This window comes from Bidens hawaiensis, unplaced genomic scaffold, assembly GCF_021521415.1.
Source record: "Bidens hawaiensis isolate Kalapana, Puna unplaced genomic scaffold, B.hawaiensis_p1.1 tig00018130_1, whole genome shotgun sequence".
Classification (NCBI taxonomy): Eukaryota; Viridiplantae; Streptophyta; class Magnoliopsida; order Asterales; family Asteraceae; genus Bidens; species Bidens hawaiensis.
In genome coordinates this window covers 288,844-304,887 of record NW_027492738.1, presented here as the reverse complement: position 1 = coordinate 304,887, position 16,044 = coordinate 288,844, and the positions used below count along the sequence as shown (strand labels likewise).

Genomic DNA, 16,044 nt, shown 5'->3' with positions numbered 1-16,044 from the left:
GAAGTAAATGTTATTTCAGGTACTAACATTGGCTTTCGCACTTATATAACTCGTAGTGGCCTAACTCCTTCAGATAAGAAACTGTCATTCAAATTGAAACGAAGACAGTTTTCTGTTTCGGTTTATTTTGCAATGACTATTAACAAAAGTCAAGGCCAATCACTAGCTAGAGTTGGCATATACTTGCGAGAACCGGTGTTTACACATGATCAACTATATGTGGCTTTGTCACGAGTGAATAGTAGAGACAGTGTTAAAATGCTTATATTAGATAAAGAATGTAAAGTTACACATAAAACTAAAAATGTGGTTTATAAGAAACTATTTAGTAATTTATGAAATTCTCATTTTGAAGTTTTAATTATCTATCTAATAATTATAAAAATGGATGTTATTTTTGTTGAAAGTTATGTTTAATAATCTTTTATTTGTTTAACGACATTATCAACAATTATATATCATGTTGTCGTCTCCACAAGTATATATGAAATTACGAGTTATACATAACAAAGTAAAACATTATTAAGATTAAAATAAAGAAAAATAATAAAAGAATAGAAGGTAGGGTTTGTTGAAGAAATAGTAGTAGGTTAAAAAAGCATAGGCCCAAAAGAAAGAAAGAAAGAAAGAAAGAAAGAAGGTTTTGAAAATATTTCAATCCCCCCACAAATTTTGGCCCTGGCGCCTCTCATTCCAAAATAAAGAAATTGATGGTTTCTTCTTTGTTCTTACAAATAAATAAATAAATCAGTTCAACCGAATCTAATCTCTTTCTCATGCCTACCAAGAAAGGAACCAAGCGCCGTAAGGATGAAGCCTCCACCGCGGCCGTTACTCAACAGGAAGAAGAGAAAACCAAGCGTGCTAGGCCTTCCAAAGCTGAATCAGAGCCTGAGTTCTTCGATGACCAGCGTGAATTGGTAAGGATATATGTGTTGATTGTTTGCACATGGAGTTAATTTGAGGAAAACAGATGTTGAACAATTGCTGGTGGTTAGTTGATTATCTAATATGCTAGGGTTAATAGTAGCACATGGACGTAAAAGCTAAAACAGTTAATTTGAAAACACAAACAGAGAATTTGACTTATTGGTACTTTTCTATTCTGCTACACCGTTGCAGGTAGGAGATTAGGCAATTACTGATAATGAGAAACAGGGGACATGGTTAGCAATTCTTGTGTAACTTTGGTTAATTGTTAGCATGCATCAAGGTTGAATCATTAATTAGACATGTATATTCTTTTGCAAATTGATGTCAATCTTCAGAATCTTGAGATTAAAACTTATACTGGCTCTGTTACAGATTTATATGCAGATGCTTCTATAATGCTATAGTTTTAGAGGTTGTATTTGATTTATAATGAATCTTGTAATTTTCTCTTATCAAAATATGTATCATAATAGTTTTGCATTAATGCTTAACCTGGTCATAATTTGTTTTTATTGTTGAATTTAGTTATCTTTTTGAAACATGATGCTTGTTTTTACTTTCTCACTAGTCATGACTAAGATTATACCTTCTTTTCTTTCAATGGTTTTATTTTTTTACTTGTCTTTGCAGGAGGATTTATGGAAGCAGATCTTTCCTGTTGGGACAGAGGTGTGTGTGATCATTAATGTTCATTTTTATATATTGTTCATTTTTTTTGGTGTAGGCTACTTATTGAGTTTTACATTTTCATGACAGTGGGACCAACTCGACTTACTTTCTGAATACAATTGGAATTTCTCAAATCTAGAAGTGAGTAATACTGTAGCGTTTGTTTAAATATCAAAAAGAATTGATTATTTTTTAATGTTTTATTTATCTAATAAATGTCACATAACTAAGCAACTTTTTATCTCTTCATCAAACCGTGCAGGAGACATTTGAAGAGGGCGGGGTATTACATGGGAAGAAAGTGTACCTCTTCAGTTGTACAGAACGTAAGTAGAACATGGCACTCAAATATTTAGATTTTGAAATTCACATGTTTGTGGACTTATAAGCTTAAATTATTGCCTGATTTGTTGCACTTTTTTTATTGGTTGAAAATGATGCTATCATCCATGTTTATGTGACTTTATTTATCTTTCTTTCAGCACAATTGCTCTTTTATAATGGTCAATCAAAAGTCACATGCATACCTGTAGTGGTAGTGGTAAGTGTAACACAAGTTTTTTTTTTTTTTTTTTTTTTTAATTTTAGTATATTTTTCATTTTTACTGTTCACATTGTGCAAGATTTGCATACGTATTCCTGGTGGTCTTAGGGTATAAGTGGCCCTTTTGTGTAACCAAAAGAACACGGATGGTGCGTGTTGTGTTCTTAACTTTAATTGAGCCAATGATCAAACATGAACCATTAACGAATGGGTTTTCTTGTTTGTGTTCATTTGCTAAGAAAATGAACGTTTATGTTTGTTCGCTAACAGCATAAATGAATGGTTCATGGACTGAAACGGATGAACATAGTTGAACATAAGTGAACGAGCATAACAGCTAAAACTAATTAAATTTAACTGTGAACAAAATTGTGCTGGCTTTAAAAAGTTAGCAACACCTGACTAAATGTAATGAGCATAAAAAGTTTAAATAAATCTATGAACGAATGTAATATTCAAATGACCGAACGAGACATGTGTTCATGTTCGCTGATTTAACTAACAAAACACAAATTTGGTTTCATGTTCGTTCGTTTACTAAATAAACGAACATAAATGAACTTTCTGCTGAACTATTTACAACGGTTCACTGAACTCTTGGTTTGTTTACAGGTGTTTGGTTGATTGTTTTTGTTTATTTTAATCTTATGCTTGTTATTGCACTCTTGAGCAGATTGTGTCTCCATTTCCTCCTTCTGATAAGATTGGAATTAACTCCGTACAAAGGGAGTCTGAAGAGGTTGTTGATATGAAGCGGATGAAAATGGACTGGGTCCCATATATTCCATTAGCACAACGGTAGTTTATATGAAAGACCAGGGTTAATAAATAATTTGTTTCAGTTAATAATCATAATCTTAACTCTGATACTGATATTTTTAATCTTTACAGGGGTTCTTCAGTTGAAAGACTCAAATCTCAAATCTTTATACTTACCTGTGGTCAAAGAAGGTATCTCAGCTCTTCAAAATCACAATAAAGTTTATCTGAGAATCTTGGATGCTTCAATCATCCTTGCTTTATTGTAGCTCATGTTGATAGTTACTTTTAACTCAATTTGTCTTTTGCTTCATTATTTACCCTTAAACTTTAATGTTATTGTTACAGTTGTCTTGTGTTCAGATGGGTAGATAATGTTGTTTACAACTTGTTTCTAACGCAGGGCCGGTTTAAAATTTTTGACGGAGGATCGTGTCAAGAAATTTGAGTACTGCTTACCATGTAAGTACATATGCAGATTCATTAACTGTATCAGTTTTTCTTCAATACTTAATTAAGGGCAATCTAATATGCATTATCTTGTGGTGGATAACTTGTTTCTATATTTTTTTTGCAGACTTTTATCATCCTTTTAAAGAAGATGAAACTGAACAGAGTACTATTGTGGATATCATGTATCCAATCGAGCCAAAACCTGTAAGCTGTTTTTTGCACTTTAATTTATGCACTCAATCACATTATTGGTTTTAAGTTTTTAAGCATTACGTGTATAACCTTAGAAGAGGCAATATATTTTAAAAAAGTTAAATACACTAATGAACAGAAAATGTTAAAAAAACACCCAAACTAATCACCATTGAAGCATCTAGATGTCAATACACATTAATTTTTTGAATGAAAAAGTGTTTGGTAACTAATACTGTTTTACACTAGTTAATTTAGTTATTTAGAAAAAGAGGTTTAGAATTATGTACAAAAGGAATTTCAACCCTGCTTTAACCCGTTTTGATCCATGTAAAATAATATATGTTTAAACTTGAACTTGCTTTGACCCTTATCCAATCTGTCATTTTCCTAAGTTACCACCTTTAAACATGTTACTATTCTTATGGCAAGTATATTATACTATATCACTCAATATGATATTTATGCCCGTAACAAACCGAGCATTCAGTGAACTCTTAACGAAGATGAACACATGTCCCGTTTGTTCATTTATGTTCGTGATTGTTTATTTATGTTCGCTCATTTAATTGTTTGATATATATTCGTTTATGTTCCTTTTTTGTATATTCATCTATCATTTTTAGTCCATTGCAATTTAGTACATTTTTATGAAATTAAATTATCATATACACTTTAGTCTAGTTTATTAATTTTATGCTTGTTTATATTCGTTATCTATCTTCAATTACATCTGTTTGTTTATGTTTGTTTACGTATGTGAGTCTTTTTTTTGTACCATTAAACACACACAAGCACATTCTTTTTTCTTAATGAGCAAATGTGAACAAGAACTCCATTTGTTTAATTGTGATTATTCGATCGTTTGCTCGGTTAAGCAAACAAACATTAAAACACACCATTCATGTTTTGTTTGGTTCGGTTCGGTTCGTTTACAGGCCGATGATATTTCATAATGCACTCATGCTATGACTTTTGAACAAAGTCAACACTAATTTGCTTTATCATTTTGCTTGAATCTTGTATAGGTTGTCTGTGAGTTTGACTGGGAGTTAGATGACCTTGAGGTGAGCCATACTTTTTTGTTTTAAAATACTTGACCAGATAAAAAACAGTGTTTGACTTGGTTTTGGAAAACAAGTATCATTTTTAAAAATTTACTACTTATACCAATGAAAAGTTTTTTACATTTTGTAGGATTTTACTAATGAGCTCATTGTTGCTGAGGAGTTGTCTGAAGATCAGAAGGATGCCTTCAAGGTAAGCTTACTCGGGTACTTAAACTAAACTATGTTTTTTTTCAATTTATGTGACTATTAAATAATATATTTTTTTATATAGGAGTTTGTCAAGGAAAGGGTTCGAGAAGGAAAGAAAGCTAACCGTGAGGTAATTTTTCTAACTATTTTGTTTGTTTTAGAAGTAATTTGTGAAGTCGACTTGCTAATTGCATGGTAATTTGTAAAGTTTTTAATACAAGCTTTTTTTTTACTATAGTTTTAGTTATATTTTTTAATTATGTGATGTAGGCAAGAGAAAAGCGAAAGAAAGCTCGAGAGGAACTAAGCCAAGAGAAAGTGGCTGCATTTGAGAATATGAGATTTTACAAATTCTATCCAGTTGCTACACCTGACAGCCCTGATGTCTCGCAAGTGAAGGTTTGATTATTATATGTTATTTTCACATAAATCTTTGATATTTGAAAGACAAATTAGATTAACCATGTGTGTAATGCGTTGTTGTTGCAGTCTGCATTTATAAATAGGTATTATGGCAAGGCGCATCAAGTACTCTGAGCAGCTCAAATTTTGGTGGCGGTGGTGGTTGTAGGGTGGGCTGAAGAGACTAGGAAAAAGGCTATTCTCATATATTTTAAGTTGTAGGAATTTTGAAAATTATGTAATTCATAATATGTTTACTTATGAAGTGTTTTTTTCACCTTAAATTTTTCAATGAGAGTTGGACCTATCTTTAAAAGTGACATTGTTGTTAACTTTTGTCCTTTAAATGTATAAAAGTTTTTATGCGTGAATTAAACTAGACTTTCTGACATTTGATCATTTATAAACCACACCATGTTTATGTAAGTTATGTAACGTTGTTATCAAATTATATTAAACAAATAAAATTAAAAGAGACGTTCTATATAAATTATATATCACAAGTGAGTGTACATTTGAAAGAATGGTAATATATAGTTTTAAAAAATAAATAAAGAAGAAAGAAACTGATTGATGTTAATAGAAATCTACATATTTGATAAGCTGGACGTGGCTTAATGGTAGAGCACTCACTTTACTAGTGAGAGGTAGGGGGGTTCAAACTTCACCACCACCAACTTATATGGGAGATATGAGGGATGACCCTGGCTTGCCAGGGTTCGAGTCCTGATCTCACCCGGTACGAAGTACCCGGCGTTACTTAGTTGGCTGTTCAAAAAAAAAGAAATCTACATATTTGGGTTGTGGTTATTCAACTCTCTACCTAGGCCAAGCGAGGATAGAATGGCGTGGTTCCTCATATTACTTGTTGTGGGGAGTTTAAGAGGACGGCAAAGGTGACGTGGCCCGATCTTAACGCATGCTACATCGCGCCAGGTTGTTTCGGTGGGTTAATTAACATAGCAATAAGGCCTTTAACAAGGAAATGGTGGAGGCGTGGAGCGCCTCTCAAATAACCATAACAATTTTTTTTTTTTTATTTTTTTACTTAATGTCTATTTATTATATCATAACGCGCGAGTCAATGGATGAGTAAGTTACCCTTCTTCACAAATAACAACCAACCTCTTAATATATGTATTTTTAACTTGTTATAAAAAGAACCATAATAAACTTATAACAGGATTACATACATAAATGATTACTTGATAAACTGAATTAAATCATGATTCACAAACACATTGATACTACATGTTTGGGATTCTTTATTCTACCTCCTTATAACTTTTCTCATAGATTAATAAGTTATAACTTATTAACTTATCCCCTCATAATAACACACAATACCAAACATCTTTTAACTTTTTCAAAAATTGATAACTCGTAAGTTACTTAAAAAAAGCAATCCCATACACCTTGAATGAAACGGACATAAATTCATAGGATTGTTTGTGTTTGTGTTTAACCAAACAAACAAAAACACAAACATTTAAACGAACAATCTTTTTTTTTTGGCGTTGTTAGTTAAGAATTGAAAATATATTTCTTTGTTAAATCAAAATTGTAAGAATATATATATATATATATATATAGGGTAAGGATCCTAAGAACATTCCCATCCCATCCCCTATAATTATGTGTGGGGAGTTTGTAAATTATAGGGTGGGGTTGTGAGTGATTGTGAGTGTAAATTATAGGGTGGAGAGAGAAATGTAGTGATTTTTTGTAAATTTGGGGAAACATTTGGGGAACATTGTTTGCCCCTATTTATTTTTTAATATTTGTTGGATTGGTTGTGAGTAGAGGAGAGAGAAAACTGTAATGATAAAGGTATAAAAAATATTATTTAATTGAACAGGAGTGAGAAATGTAGTGTTTTTTTAGTGTATTTATAGAGATATGGATGGAGAATGGGATGATAATGCTCTAAGAGAACCCTTTGCAAATTGAGAACTTTGAAAACCATTTTGGACCACTAAAAACACCTTTAAAAAATATTTAAAAAAATCATAAAAACAAAAAATAATAAAAATTTTAAAAAAGTAAAAAAAAACCAAAATTCTTATATTTCATTCCGGTTTCATTAAAAAAATTTTAAAAAAATAAAAAAACGTCGTATTATACGCATATGTATAATTTTATATAATCTTTAGTTACGTAATATACACATATGTACAGATCATTTATCTTAAATTATACACATGTGTACAAAAAAACATGTAAATGTACATATATGTATATATTATACATATGTGTATATAATTTTTTTAAACCGAATTTTTTTTATGAAACTAGGATGATAAAATAATAATTTTGGTTTTTTTACTTTTTTTGATTTTTGTGTATTTTTTATTTTATGATTTTTTATTTTATTTTAGAGTTTTTTTTGGTCCAAAAATAATAAACTAGCAAGATAATGTAACTTGTAAGACAAATTCAAGTTGCAAAAAATATCATGATTCTTGACATCCCATATCAAACTGAAACAAAACTGATCATTTCACTAAACCGACAAATCCATCAAGTGATGCGACTAATTGACTATCAACTAACAATGACTTTTACCACCGGCGATGCACACGGGAAGCTTAAAAGTTTTTTCAAGACCTGCAATTTTTCATCCGTATTCAACTGATCCCATAGAGATATCCTAACCTTGTTTAGCACAGGTGACTTGGCCAAAATAAGCTTCACAAAAGCCAAACCATTCTTCGGATCACTAAAATCTAGAATCTCTAATTCGTTAAGATGCTCCAACGAAATATCTGAATAACCTTTTGAGTTTAGAGGAGCATAAAACTCTTTCAGCATCATCCAAGTGATCTTCAGCAACCTACACGAAGCGTCTTGTGTGAGTGCATTTTGACATAAGAATAAAAAACAAGTTGAATACAACATAAATTTTTGCTATTTACCTCTAGCTTAAGTTTTTCGATGTTTGGGGCACTTCTAATAAAAAGAACGAGAAAAGGTAATGAACATATGTGGCCGAAAGGTAGATATTCCACACGCAAGTATTTCAAGTGGACCAATGTTGTCGAAACCTTTCCTGGAAGTGGAATAAAACACTTGAAGCATAAACAAAACAAAGATTAGTAATTACAAATTAGCAGACCGAGGTATAATCAAGTACATAGCATGCGGATAGAGTTACCCCATAAAAGGAAAACCAGATAGACAAATATTCAATAACTGGTAAACACTCCATGAAATCAGCAAGTTTTGAATCTCCATCAACATCGATAGTTGAATCGTCACTATCCTGCAAAAGTTACAAAAATGAGCCAAGTTATGAAAGTCCGTGAGGATTAACATAACATTCAGTTCTGTTACGAACTTAAAACAGTCAATCTCTTAAGTAATGAACAACTCAATAAAAGATGCCGGAGCGCTTTTTCACTGATATATACTTCTTGCAAATTCAAAGTTGTAAGGCTACTAAATCCGGTGAATGATGGTAGATTGTCAATTACCGAACCATTGAGATATAGAACCGTTAACTGATGCAACGAGAACAAAGACGAGGGTAACGTGTAGTTCCCATAAAGGTCGAGTTTTAATATCTTGACGGTATTTTTCTTCAACAAATGAAGTAATATATGGTCAATCTCGACACAGGAGCGATCTACATACATATGAATGGTGAGGTCATGGATTGGACCTTGGTGCATCAACAGAACTTGGTATATAGCGTAAAACAGTTTGCACCTGCTCGTCATTTCTTTCCTTTCACTTGGTCCGTCGAACGATTGCTCCAAAACGGATGGCTCAGCCACATCGGTCGATTCTTGTAATATGTCTTGAATAAACGCAAGTTTAGGGATTTTGAGCCAGTGGTACCTCCATTCCTTGGAAAGAATACTTGTCCTTGCAGCCTCTTGAATGGGTAGGAAACATAATATGGATTCTAATATGCCTACAGGAAGTCTGCTGAATCTATCCATCTTATGATATTCTTGTTGGCTGCAAAATTAGCTACTTTGACATAATCTATATAAGATGAACTCTCTTTAACGCGCGCACACACACAAAAGAAGCATAATATCATAAGATTTTGATACTGAACATAGCAGCTAGGCTAGCTGTCAATTGATAAAATAACAAAACTCCAAATGTATAGAAACAAACAAAATCTACCCTTTACACTTTAAGTAGCGTGATTGCTAGTGCATATGAAATTGCAGTTAAAACACCACCCAGGGTCTAATTTCTAATCACATTAAGGTCCCTTGCACCCACCAAATGCAACAAAACGAACAAATAATAAAATGTCAATGTATTCAGATAAATAGCAAAAACCCAGAGCATGTACTAGTGTTGCAAAATTGATTGGATTTATGTTAATTGATGTTAAGCATACATACCTAACAAGTAAGAATAACCACCAGCGTTCACATTTTGGGGTTAGGTAGGGCTGTAAACGAACCGATCGAACACGAACAAGGCCTTGTTCATCTTCGTTCATTAAGAAAATATTGTGTTCGCGAACGGTTCACGAACACTTACCGAACGAGATTTTATGTTCGTGTTTGTTCATTAAGGAAATTAATGTGTTCATGAACGGTTCACGAACACAAACGAACACAAATAAAATCGGTAGAGGCTAGAGAATAAGATCGATGTATTCATCAATGTGAATATTGAAAGCCCGTAAACGAATCGAATGAACATGAACAAGGGCATATCCATGTTCGTTTATTCAACTTTATAATTAATCGAATAAATACTTATGTTCATGTGCGATTATTTAAAAATGGTCATTTGTGTTCGTTTGTTTAAAATCTAAACAAACATAACTAAACAAAGATAAACGAACATAAATAAACATATATGAATCAATGTGAATGAAGTGAACGCAAACAAACATAAATAAACTTAAATGAAAACACATAAACGAACTCAAATTAACATATATAAAACATTTAAGCAGATGACATATCCAGATAATATTTAATTATTTTCTATTAATACATAAACGAACATAAACGGACGTTCATGAACATAAACGAACGAACGGAACATGTGTTCATGTTCGTTCGTTTATTAAATAAACGAACATAAACGAACTTCCCGCCGAACGGTTCACGAACAGTTCACCGAACGTTCGGTTCGTTTACAGGCCTAGGGTTAGGGTTCAATACTCAAATCAAATTTTTATACTATACACACTTTGTCCCTCTATTTTTATCACCACTACCAAATAGGGATGGCAAAAAAACCCAAACCCGATGGGGAAAACCGAAACCCGCCCCGAACGGGGCGGGTTCGGGGACACTTAATCGGGGACGGGTCCGGGTTCGGGTTTTCCCCGTTTAAGTTAATCGGGTTCGGGGCGGGTATGGTATAGCCTGTACCCGCCCCGTATACCCGCCCCGTATACCCGTTTAAAACCCGTTTAATTAAATATAATTTTTATATTTATATATAATATATTATTTATTAAATATAATTTTTATATTCGGGTATGACTTATTATTTACATTAATTTAACTTTATTCATTAATTGTATTAACTTTATTTATATATTAGGTGTCACAACGGAGCTTGATTTGTATCTACAAGAGAAAGTTTGGATAAAAGAAACTGAGATTGACCTTTTAGCTTGGTGGAAAACAAATGGTGTCAAGTACCCAAGGTTGCAAAAGATTGCTCGAGATATATTGGCGATTCCAATATCTACCGTTGCTTCCGAGTCCGCTTTTAGTACAAGTGGTAGATTGGTAAGTCCACATCGTAGCCGTCTTCATCCAAAAACATTGGAAGCGTTAATGTGCGCCCAAAGTTGGTTGTTGAATGAAATCAAAGGTAAACAAACATTTTATTTTTTATTTTTAACTTAGCTACTATATAAACTTTTGACTTTTGTGATATGAATATAGCAACTTGTTCAGAAGAATCCGAGGCATATTGCCAAACTATTGAATATGATTGTGACGATGGTATTGAGGTAATACATATATATATGGTTTATCGTTTACATTTTAATATGGTTTAACATTGATTCTTATATAGTTTCCAATTAATATGTTAATGTTTGATTATCATAGCAATCCGGCGTGACAAGTGTTTGAATGGTTGAATGGGTGCGGTATGGACGTGTAAGAAGGAAGTTAATTTCCGTTGTGATGGGAGAAATAAACATTTTTATGTATTAATAATGTCTTTTGTATGTGTAATGTGTTTGGATATTGAATTTTTTGTGTATTAATATTGTATTGTAATTTTGTATCATTTTCTTACAATCGGGTTTTAAACGGTGAACCCGACGGTTAAATGGGGATCCCCACGGGGAATTTAGCCCGTTTAAAAACCATTTATGCTAGACGGGTTCCCCGAATACCCGCGGTTTTCCCCGAATCCCCGATGGGGATTCCCCGTTTAGTCCCCGCGGGTTTTTAGACGGTTTTGGTAATGTGTTTTATAAACCGGGGCGGGTATGGGATTGGCATTCCCCGCCCCGAAACCGCCCCGTTGCCATCCCTACTACCAAACCATTACTGATATTAACCGATAACCAACATAACAGGTAGGTAGGTTTAATGAATTTACGAAATCACAAAATCCTGTCGGTTTTCGTTAAAGATAATTCCAATATGTTTAACCGACAATATGTTTGAGATTAAATTCCACCAAACATTCTGATTATACCATTTGACGTTAGTTATTAAATTAACTTGAATTTCATTGTTGGATTTTTATAATGCCCCCTTTTTAATATTTTCTATTATATTATGGATCGTATATTTTTGTTGGATTATATTATGTTGTTTTTTTGGGGACAACTTTATATAATATTAACAAACTTTCACCGTTGCATCAATTAGGTTACTGAAACTATTTTTGTTCAATTATGTTACTCATAAACCTTTTTTTTTTCTCAATTAGGTTACCCACAATTTTTTATTGTCTCATTTAGAGCACTCAACTTTAACCTATGTACTAATAATACGTTTTTTTATCATTTAGGTAAGTAATTATGTTGACGTGACATATTTTTTATTTAAAGATTTTTATAAACAGTGACGTGGACTGAAGATATGGAATTTAAAATTAGTGACATGGGTTTTACTAATTAAAGAAATTGATAAATTAAAAAAAATATGTTCTTTTTTAATTACTAAAATATAAAAAAAATTAAGTTTGTTTGTTTTCTCGAAAAACACCATATTTCAATTTTGTTATTATTAGAAATACTTTTTTATTAAAATATTTTTAGTTTTTAAATTTCATACACTAATTAACTTTTTACCATTTAAGGTTAAAAGTATGGTTAAAATTCTAAAAAAGAAATAAATTAAATTCATTTAACATTAATTTAGTCAAATGATATAGTAATTAGCCGTTCAAAAGATTGATATAATAATTCAAAAGATAACCAATTAATTTATCATATAATCTAATTGAGACAAAATAAATAAATAAATAAACGTTTGTAAGTAACCTAATTGTGATAAAAAAAGTTAGTGAGTAACCTAATTAAAACAAATAAAGTTAGAGTAACCTAACTGGTACAATGGTTAAAGTTTGTTACTATTATATGAATTTTTTCCTTTTTTAATTAATATTTTGTACCAAACTTTTAGGCCCAATTACTTTTTTGGTTACGGTAACCTACCCAAAACGACTCTCCATAACTTTTAATATTGATTAATCGAAACCGCCATAATGGATCGGTTATTGGCAAGGTTATGCATTATCCGACATATTGGTTATGGGTTTGGCCGAAAACGACCCATGCACACCCCTAATCACCACCACACCCAACACAACACACTCGTCCTTGTCCTTTGTTTCAAACCATCAATGCCACGCATAACACATCAAATTTTAGAGCGTGTTTGGGATTGAGTTTCAAAACAACTTATTTATTTTTTCAAAAAGCCAGGATTTGTAGCTTTTAAAAAACAACTTTTTAACCAATTTAAAAAGCTAAAATAAAAAAGATTTTTGTGATTGTCAAAACATTTTTTTAACATATTGTGTTTTGAAAAAAACAATAAATTATTTTCAAACTTAATTCCCCATTTGGTTCATAATTGTTTTAAATCAAAGTACAAAAAAACCTTTATTTCTCATCTAGTAACCCTCATCACATATTTTCCCACTTATTTAATTGATAATGATTTAAAGGTGTGTGGTGTGTTGCGGAATAAGACAAATGGTATCGAAACTAAAACAGAAAATAAATCCAAAAGATATAAAAATTGAGGTGGATCGATGGGGTGGTGTCGGTCGGTAAAACTCGGGCATTGGTAAAACCCGAGCGTTGTCGATTCCGGGAGTTGAGGCGGTTAGTCTAGGAAAATTCGATCGATCTCCGTTTTACGGTACCAGGACTAAAAAACAAAAACAAAAGCAAAATTGTCATTCGTTTGTTTACGTTGCGTTCGTTCATTACCATAACTAAAAACAAAATGCAACGAGTCTACGCAAATTATGGCGGTTTTTGTCATGTTTGTTACGGTACCAGAACTAAAAAAAATTGACATACCGTCAGTTTACGTTATATCGTAATGGTACCGAAACTAAAAAAAAGAAGCAAAATGCCTTCAACCACTAAGGTGTCGCCAAGTGACCCGATGAGGACACCTGCGACACCAAAGTTCTAATTTGTATATAATTATACCCTACTTTATTAGTTGGTAATTATAATTATTGATGAACATAACTGCACTTTTTAACTAATAAATGGTTTCCTCTTAGATGTATATAAGAGGGATAGTTATATTAACATAAATATCACGAACACAAAATTTCGTTCTACTCTCTCCCTCTCTCTCTCTCTCTCTCTAAAAATGAGTTCTTGAAGAACTCCTAATCATCATCAACTATACACTCTAAATGAGAACTCGGCCAATATAACGATGTCCTCTAGATCATTCACTACCGCGATTAATGATCTCTATGATGTAATAGGTACACATGTTTACTATTATCATGTTTTCTATTATTATATTGAAGAATTGATCAACATATGGTAACATAGCGATGTTAATTAATCATTTTTTCACGTTTTCCCTGAATCTGGAATTAAAACCGGAAGACATTGATTATGATTAAAACCTGATAAACCCTATTTTCCGTATTTGGTTTTCATCGATCTAAAACCGTTTTTATCACGTAAATTGTTTTGAATGACAATTAGATTAACCATATGTGTAATGTGTTATTGTTAACATCAAACATATGTAAATCTTAAAAGACCCAAAATCAAAATGAGTGATTTGCAAAACTAACCCACACTTGAAAAGCGACAAAAATTTCACTTCTTTTGTCGGCTGTTTGATTCGTGGCGTCAGACCACCAAACAAACAAATCTCCCTTCCACTGTCCGATTTAAGCATCGTGTGAAGTTAATATACCCAAACTCATCTATAGTATTTTGTTTTATGCAACTGTTCAATTTTAACCGGGTTAAATAAATTAACCAGTAATATTTTATAGACCATTTGCATTGAGAATACGCCGTACTTACAATTAGCTACGTTCTATTCAAAATAGTAGCAATGATTATGACACTACACATATGCCAATAACAAGAAGAATTATTCTAGACATATGGTAAATCATGACAAGATAAACGTATTCACACAATTACATAATATTTACTAAGAGACAATCATTACAGCCTGAACTTGACGAAGCACTAGGTAGTTCACTCCTTAGTAAAACACGCCATTTATCAATGTATTTCATTGTGTCTAAGTCGAAGTTTGGTAGTTGACGGGCTTTAAGAATCTTTAGGATCCTTTTGGATTTACCAAGAAGATGAGCTGCATTGCGGATGCTATCTCCCTTTTTCTCTAATACATCATGATGGCACTTCATTTTTATGACGCGGGATATATTGGTAAAGCAAGCGAGTAATACATCCGCAATAATAGTTGATATCCATTCAAGAAGTTCTTCATCATTTGACAAAGTTTCTTGTTCATTGCATTGGAACGATATAGTCTGACTAATTCTATACATAGAACTTGCAAGTATAAACTTATAAGGTGAGTGATCAATACTTGATTTTTCGTTGCTCTTAAACTCTATCACAGTTTTCGCTGCTTCATCGCCCAACCATCTAAGAATCTCCTTTGATTTTTTTCCCTTACGCTCCTTCATTTGAAGATCAATTTGTAGCCACTTACGGTATACTTCAACTTCTGTCCACACACATCTTGCTGCTTTTCTAGCCTTTACTAATTCAACATCTGTATTGAGACATTTTTCAATATGTCTTACAATTTGTAGGCCTTCCCTCATGCTCACAAGTAACCCCTTGACACGGCCATTTGCGATGTTAGGAAGTGCAATGACAATTGTTGTTAATGTTACTACCACAAGGCTCCAACAATTGTTGGTTTCTTCTGTATATAAAGGCGGGACTTGGTCATTATCGAACTCTACTACTCCGTTGAATCCTGTAGATTTCTCTAAAAGCTTTATAAGATTGTGTGGTTCTTTCTTCTCACACTTATCAAGGAGATGAGTTATAGAATGAAACATATTTCTTAAAATTCTTTTTGAAAGTTTTTCCTCATCTTCAACTTGTACGACACATTCTTCTATTTCTGAATTCTAGTTGTTATTAGATGTGTTTACTACCTTCTTAAACCTTTTAAATAAAGGCTCTAAGAAAACCAAACCACAAGATAGTAAGACCAAAATAGTTATGGGAAAAAGACAAACTATTTTACATATAACCAAAACCATAATATGAAGTGCTATACATAAGTACAAGAAGCTTGTTTTAAGGTTATGGAAAACTATCTTGCAATAACGACCTGAAATATTTGAAAGACCATGACTATGTTTCCACTCCTGAAGCCATTGGATCCAATG

General features: G+C 32.4%; 3 protein-coding genes and 1 long non-coding RNA gene across 4 annotated transcripts; 1 reads left to right on the top strand and 3 right to left on the bottom strand.

The window, feature by feature from the left end:
* Positions 1 to 776: 776 nt before the first annotated feature.
* LOC143555413 (protein HEAT INTOLERANT 4-like) lies at positions 777 to 5,503 on the top strand. The gene is made up of 14 exons (XM_077044976.1): positions 777 to 920; positions 1,564 to 1,602; positions 1,690 to 1,743; positions 1,865 to 1,928; positions 2,085 to 2,143; positions 2,820 to 2,944; positions 3,038 to 3,097; positions 3,309 to 3,367; positions 3,483 to 3,562; positions 4,579 to 4,617; positions 4,748 to 4,810; positions 4,892 to 4,939; positions 5,080 to 5,208; positions 5,299 to 5,503. The coding sequence occupies exons 1-14, from the start codon at positions 777 to 779 to the stop codon at positions 5,344 to 5,346; spliced, it is 1,011 nt and encodes a 336-aa protein (XP_076901091.1). The 3' UTR covers positions 5,347 to 5,503.
* Positions 5,504 to 7,663: 2,160 nt separating this feature from the next.
* LOC143555403 (uncharacterized) lies at positions 7,664 to 8,508 on the bottom strand. Its single transcript, XR_013139195.1, has 3 exons — positions 8,366 to 8,508; positions 8,127 to 8,279; positions 7,664 to 8,044 (listed from the first exon to the last, which is right to left on the bottom strand). It is a non-coding gene; the product is annotated as an uncharacterized LOC143555403 (long non-coding RNA).
* Positions 8,509 to 8,540: 32 nt separating this feature from the next.
* On the bottom strand, positions 8,541 to 9,597 carry LOC143555412 (F-box/FBD/LRR-repeat protein At1g13570-like). Its single transcript, XM_077044975.1, has 2 exons — positions 9,576 to 9,597; positions 8,541 to 9,174 (listed from the first exon to the last, which is right to left on the bottom strand). The coding sequence occupies exon 2, from the start codon at positions 9,153 to 9,155 to the stop codon at positions 8,541 to 8,543; it is 615 nt and encodes a 204-aa protein (XP_076901090.1). The 5' UTR covers positions 9,156 to 9,174; positions 9,576 to 9,597.
* Positions 9,598 to 14,805: 5,208 nt separating this feature from the next.
* Positions 14,806 to 15,708, bottom strand: LOC143555411 (uncharacterized). Its single transcript, XM_077044974.1, has one exon. The coding sequence runs from the start codon at positions 15,706 to 15,708 to the stop codon at positions 14,806 to 14,808; it is 903 nt and encodes a 300-aa protein (XP_076901089.1).
* Positions 15,709 to 16,044: the final 336 nt, after the last annotated feature.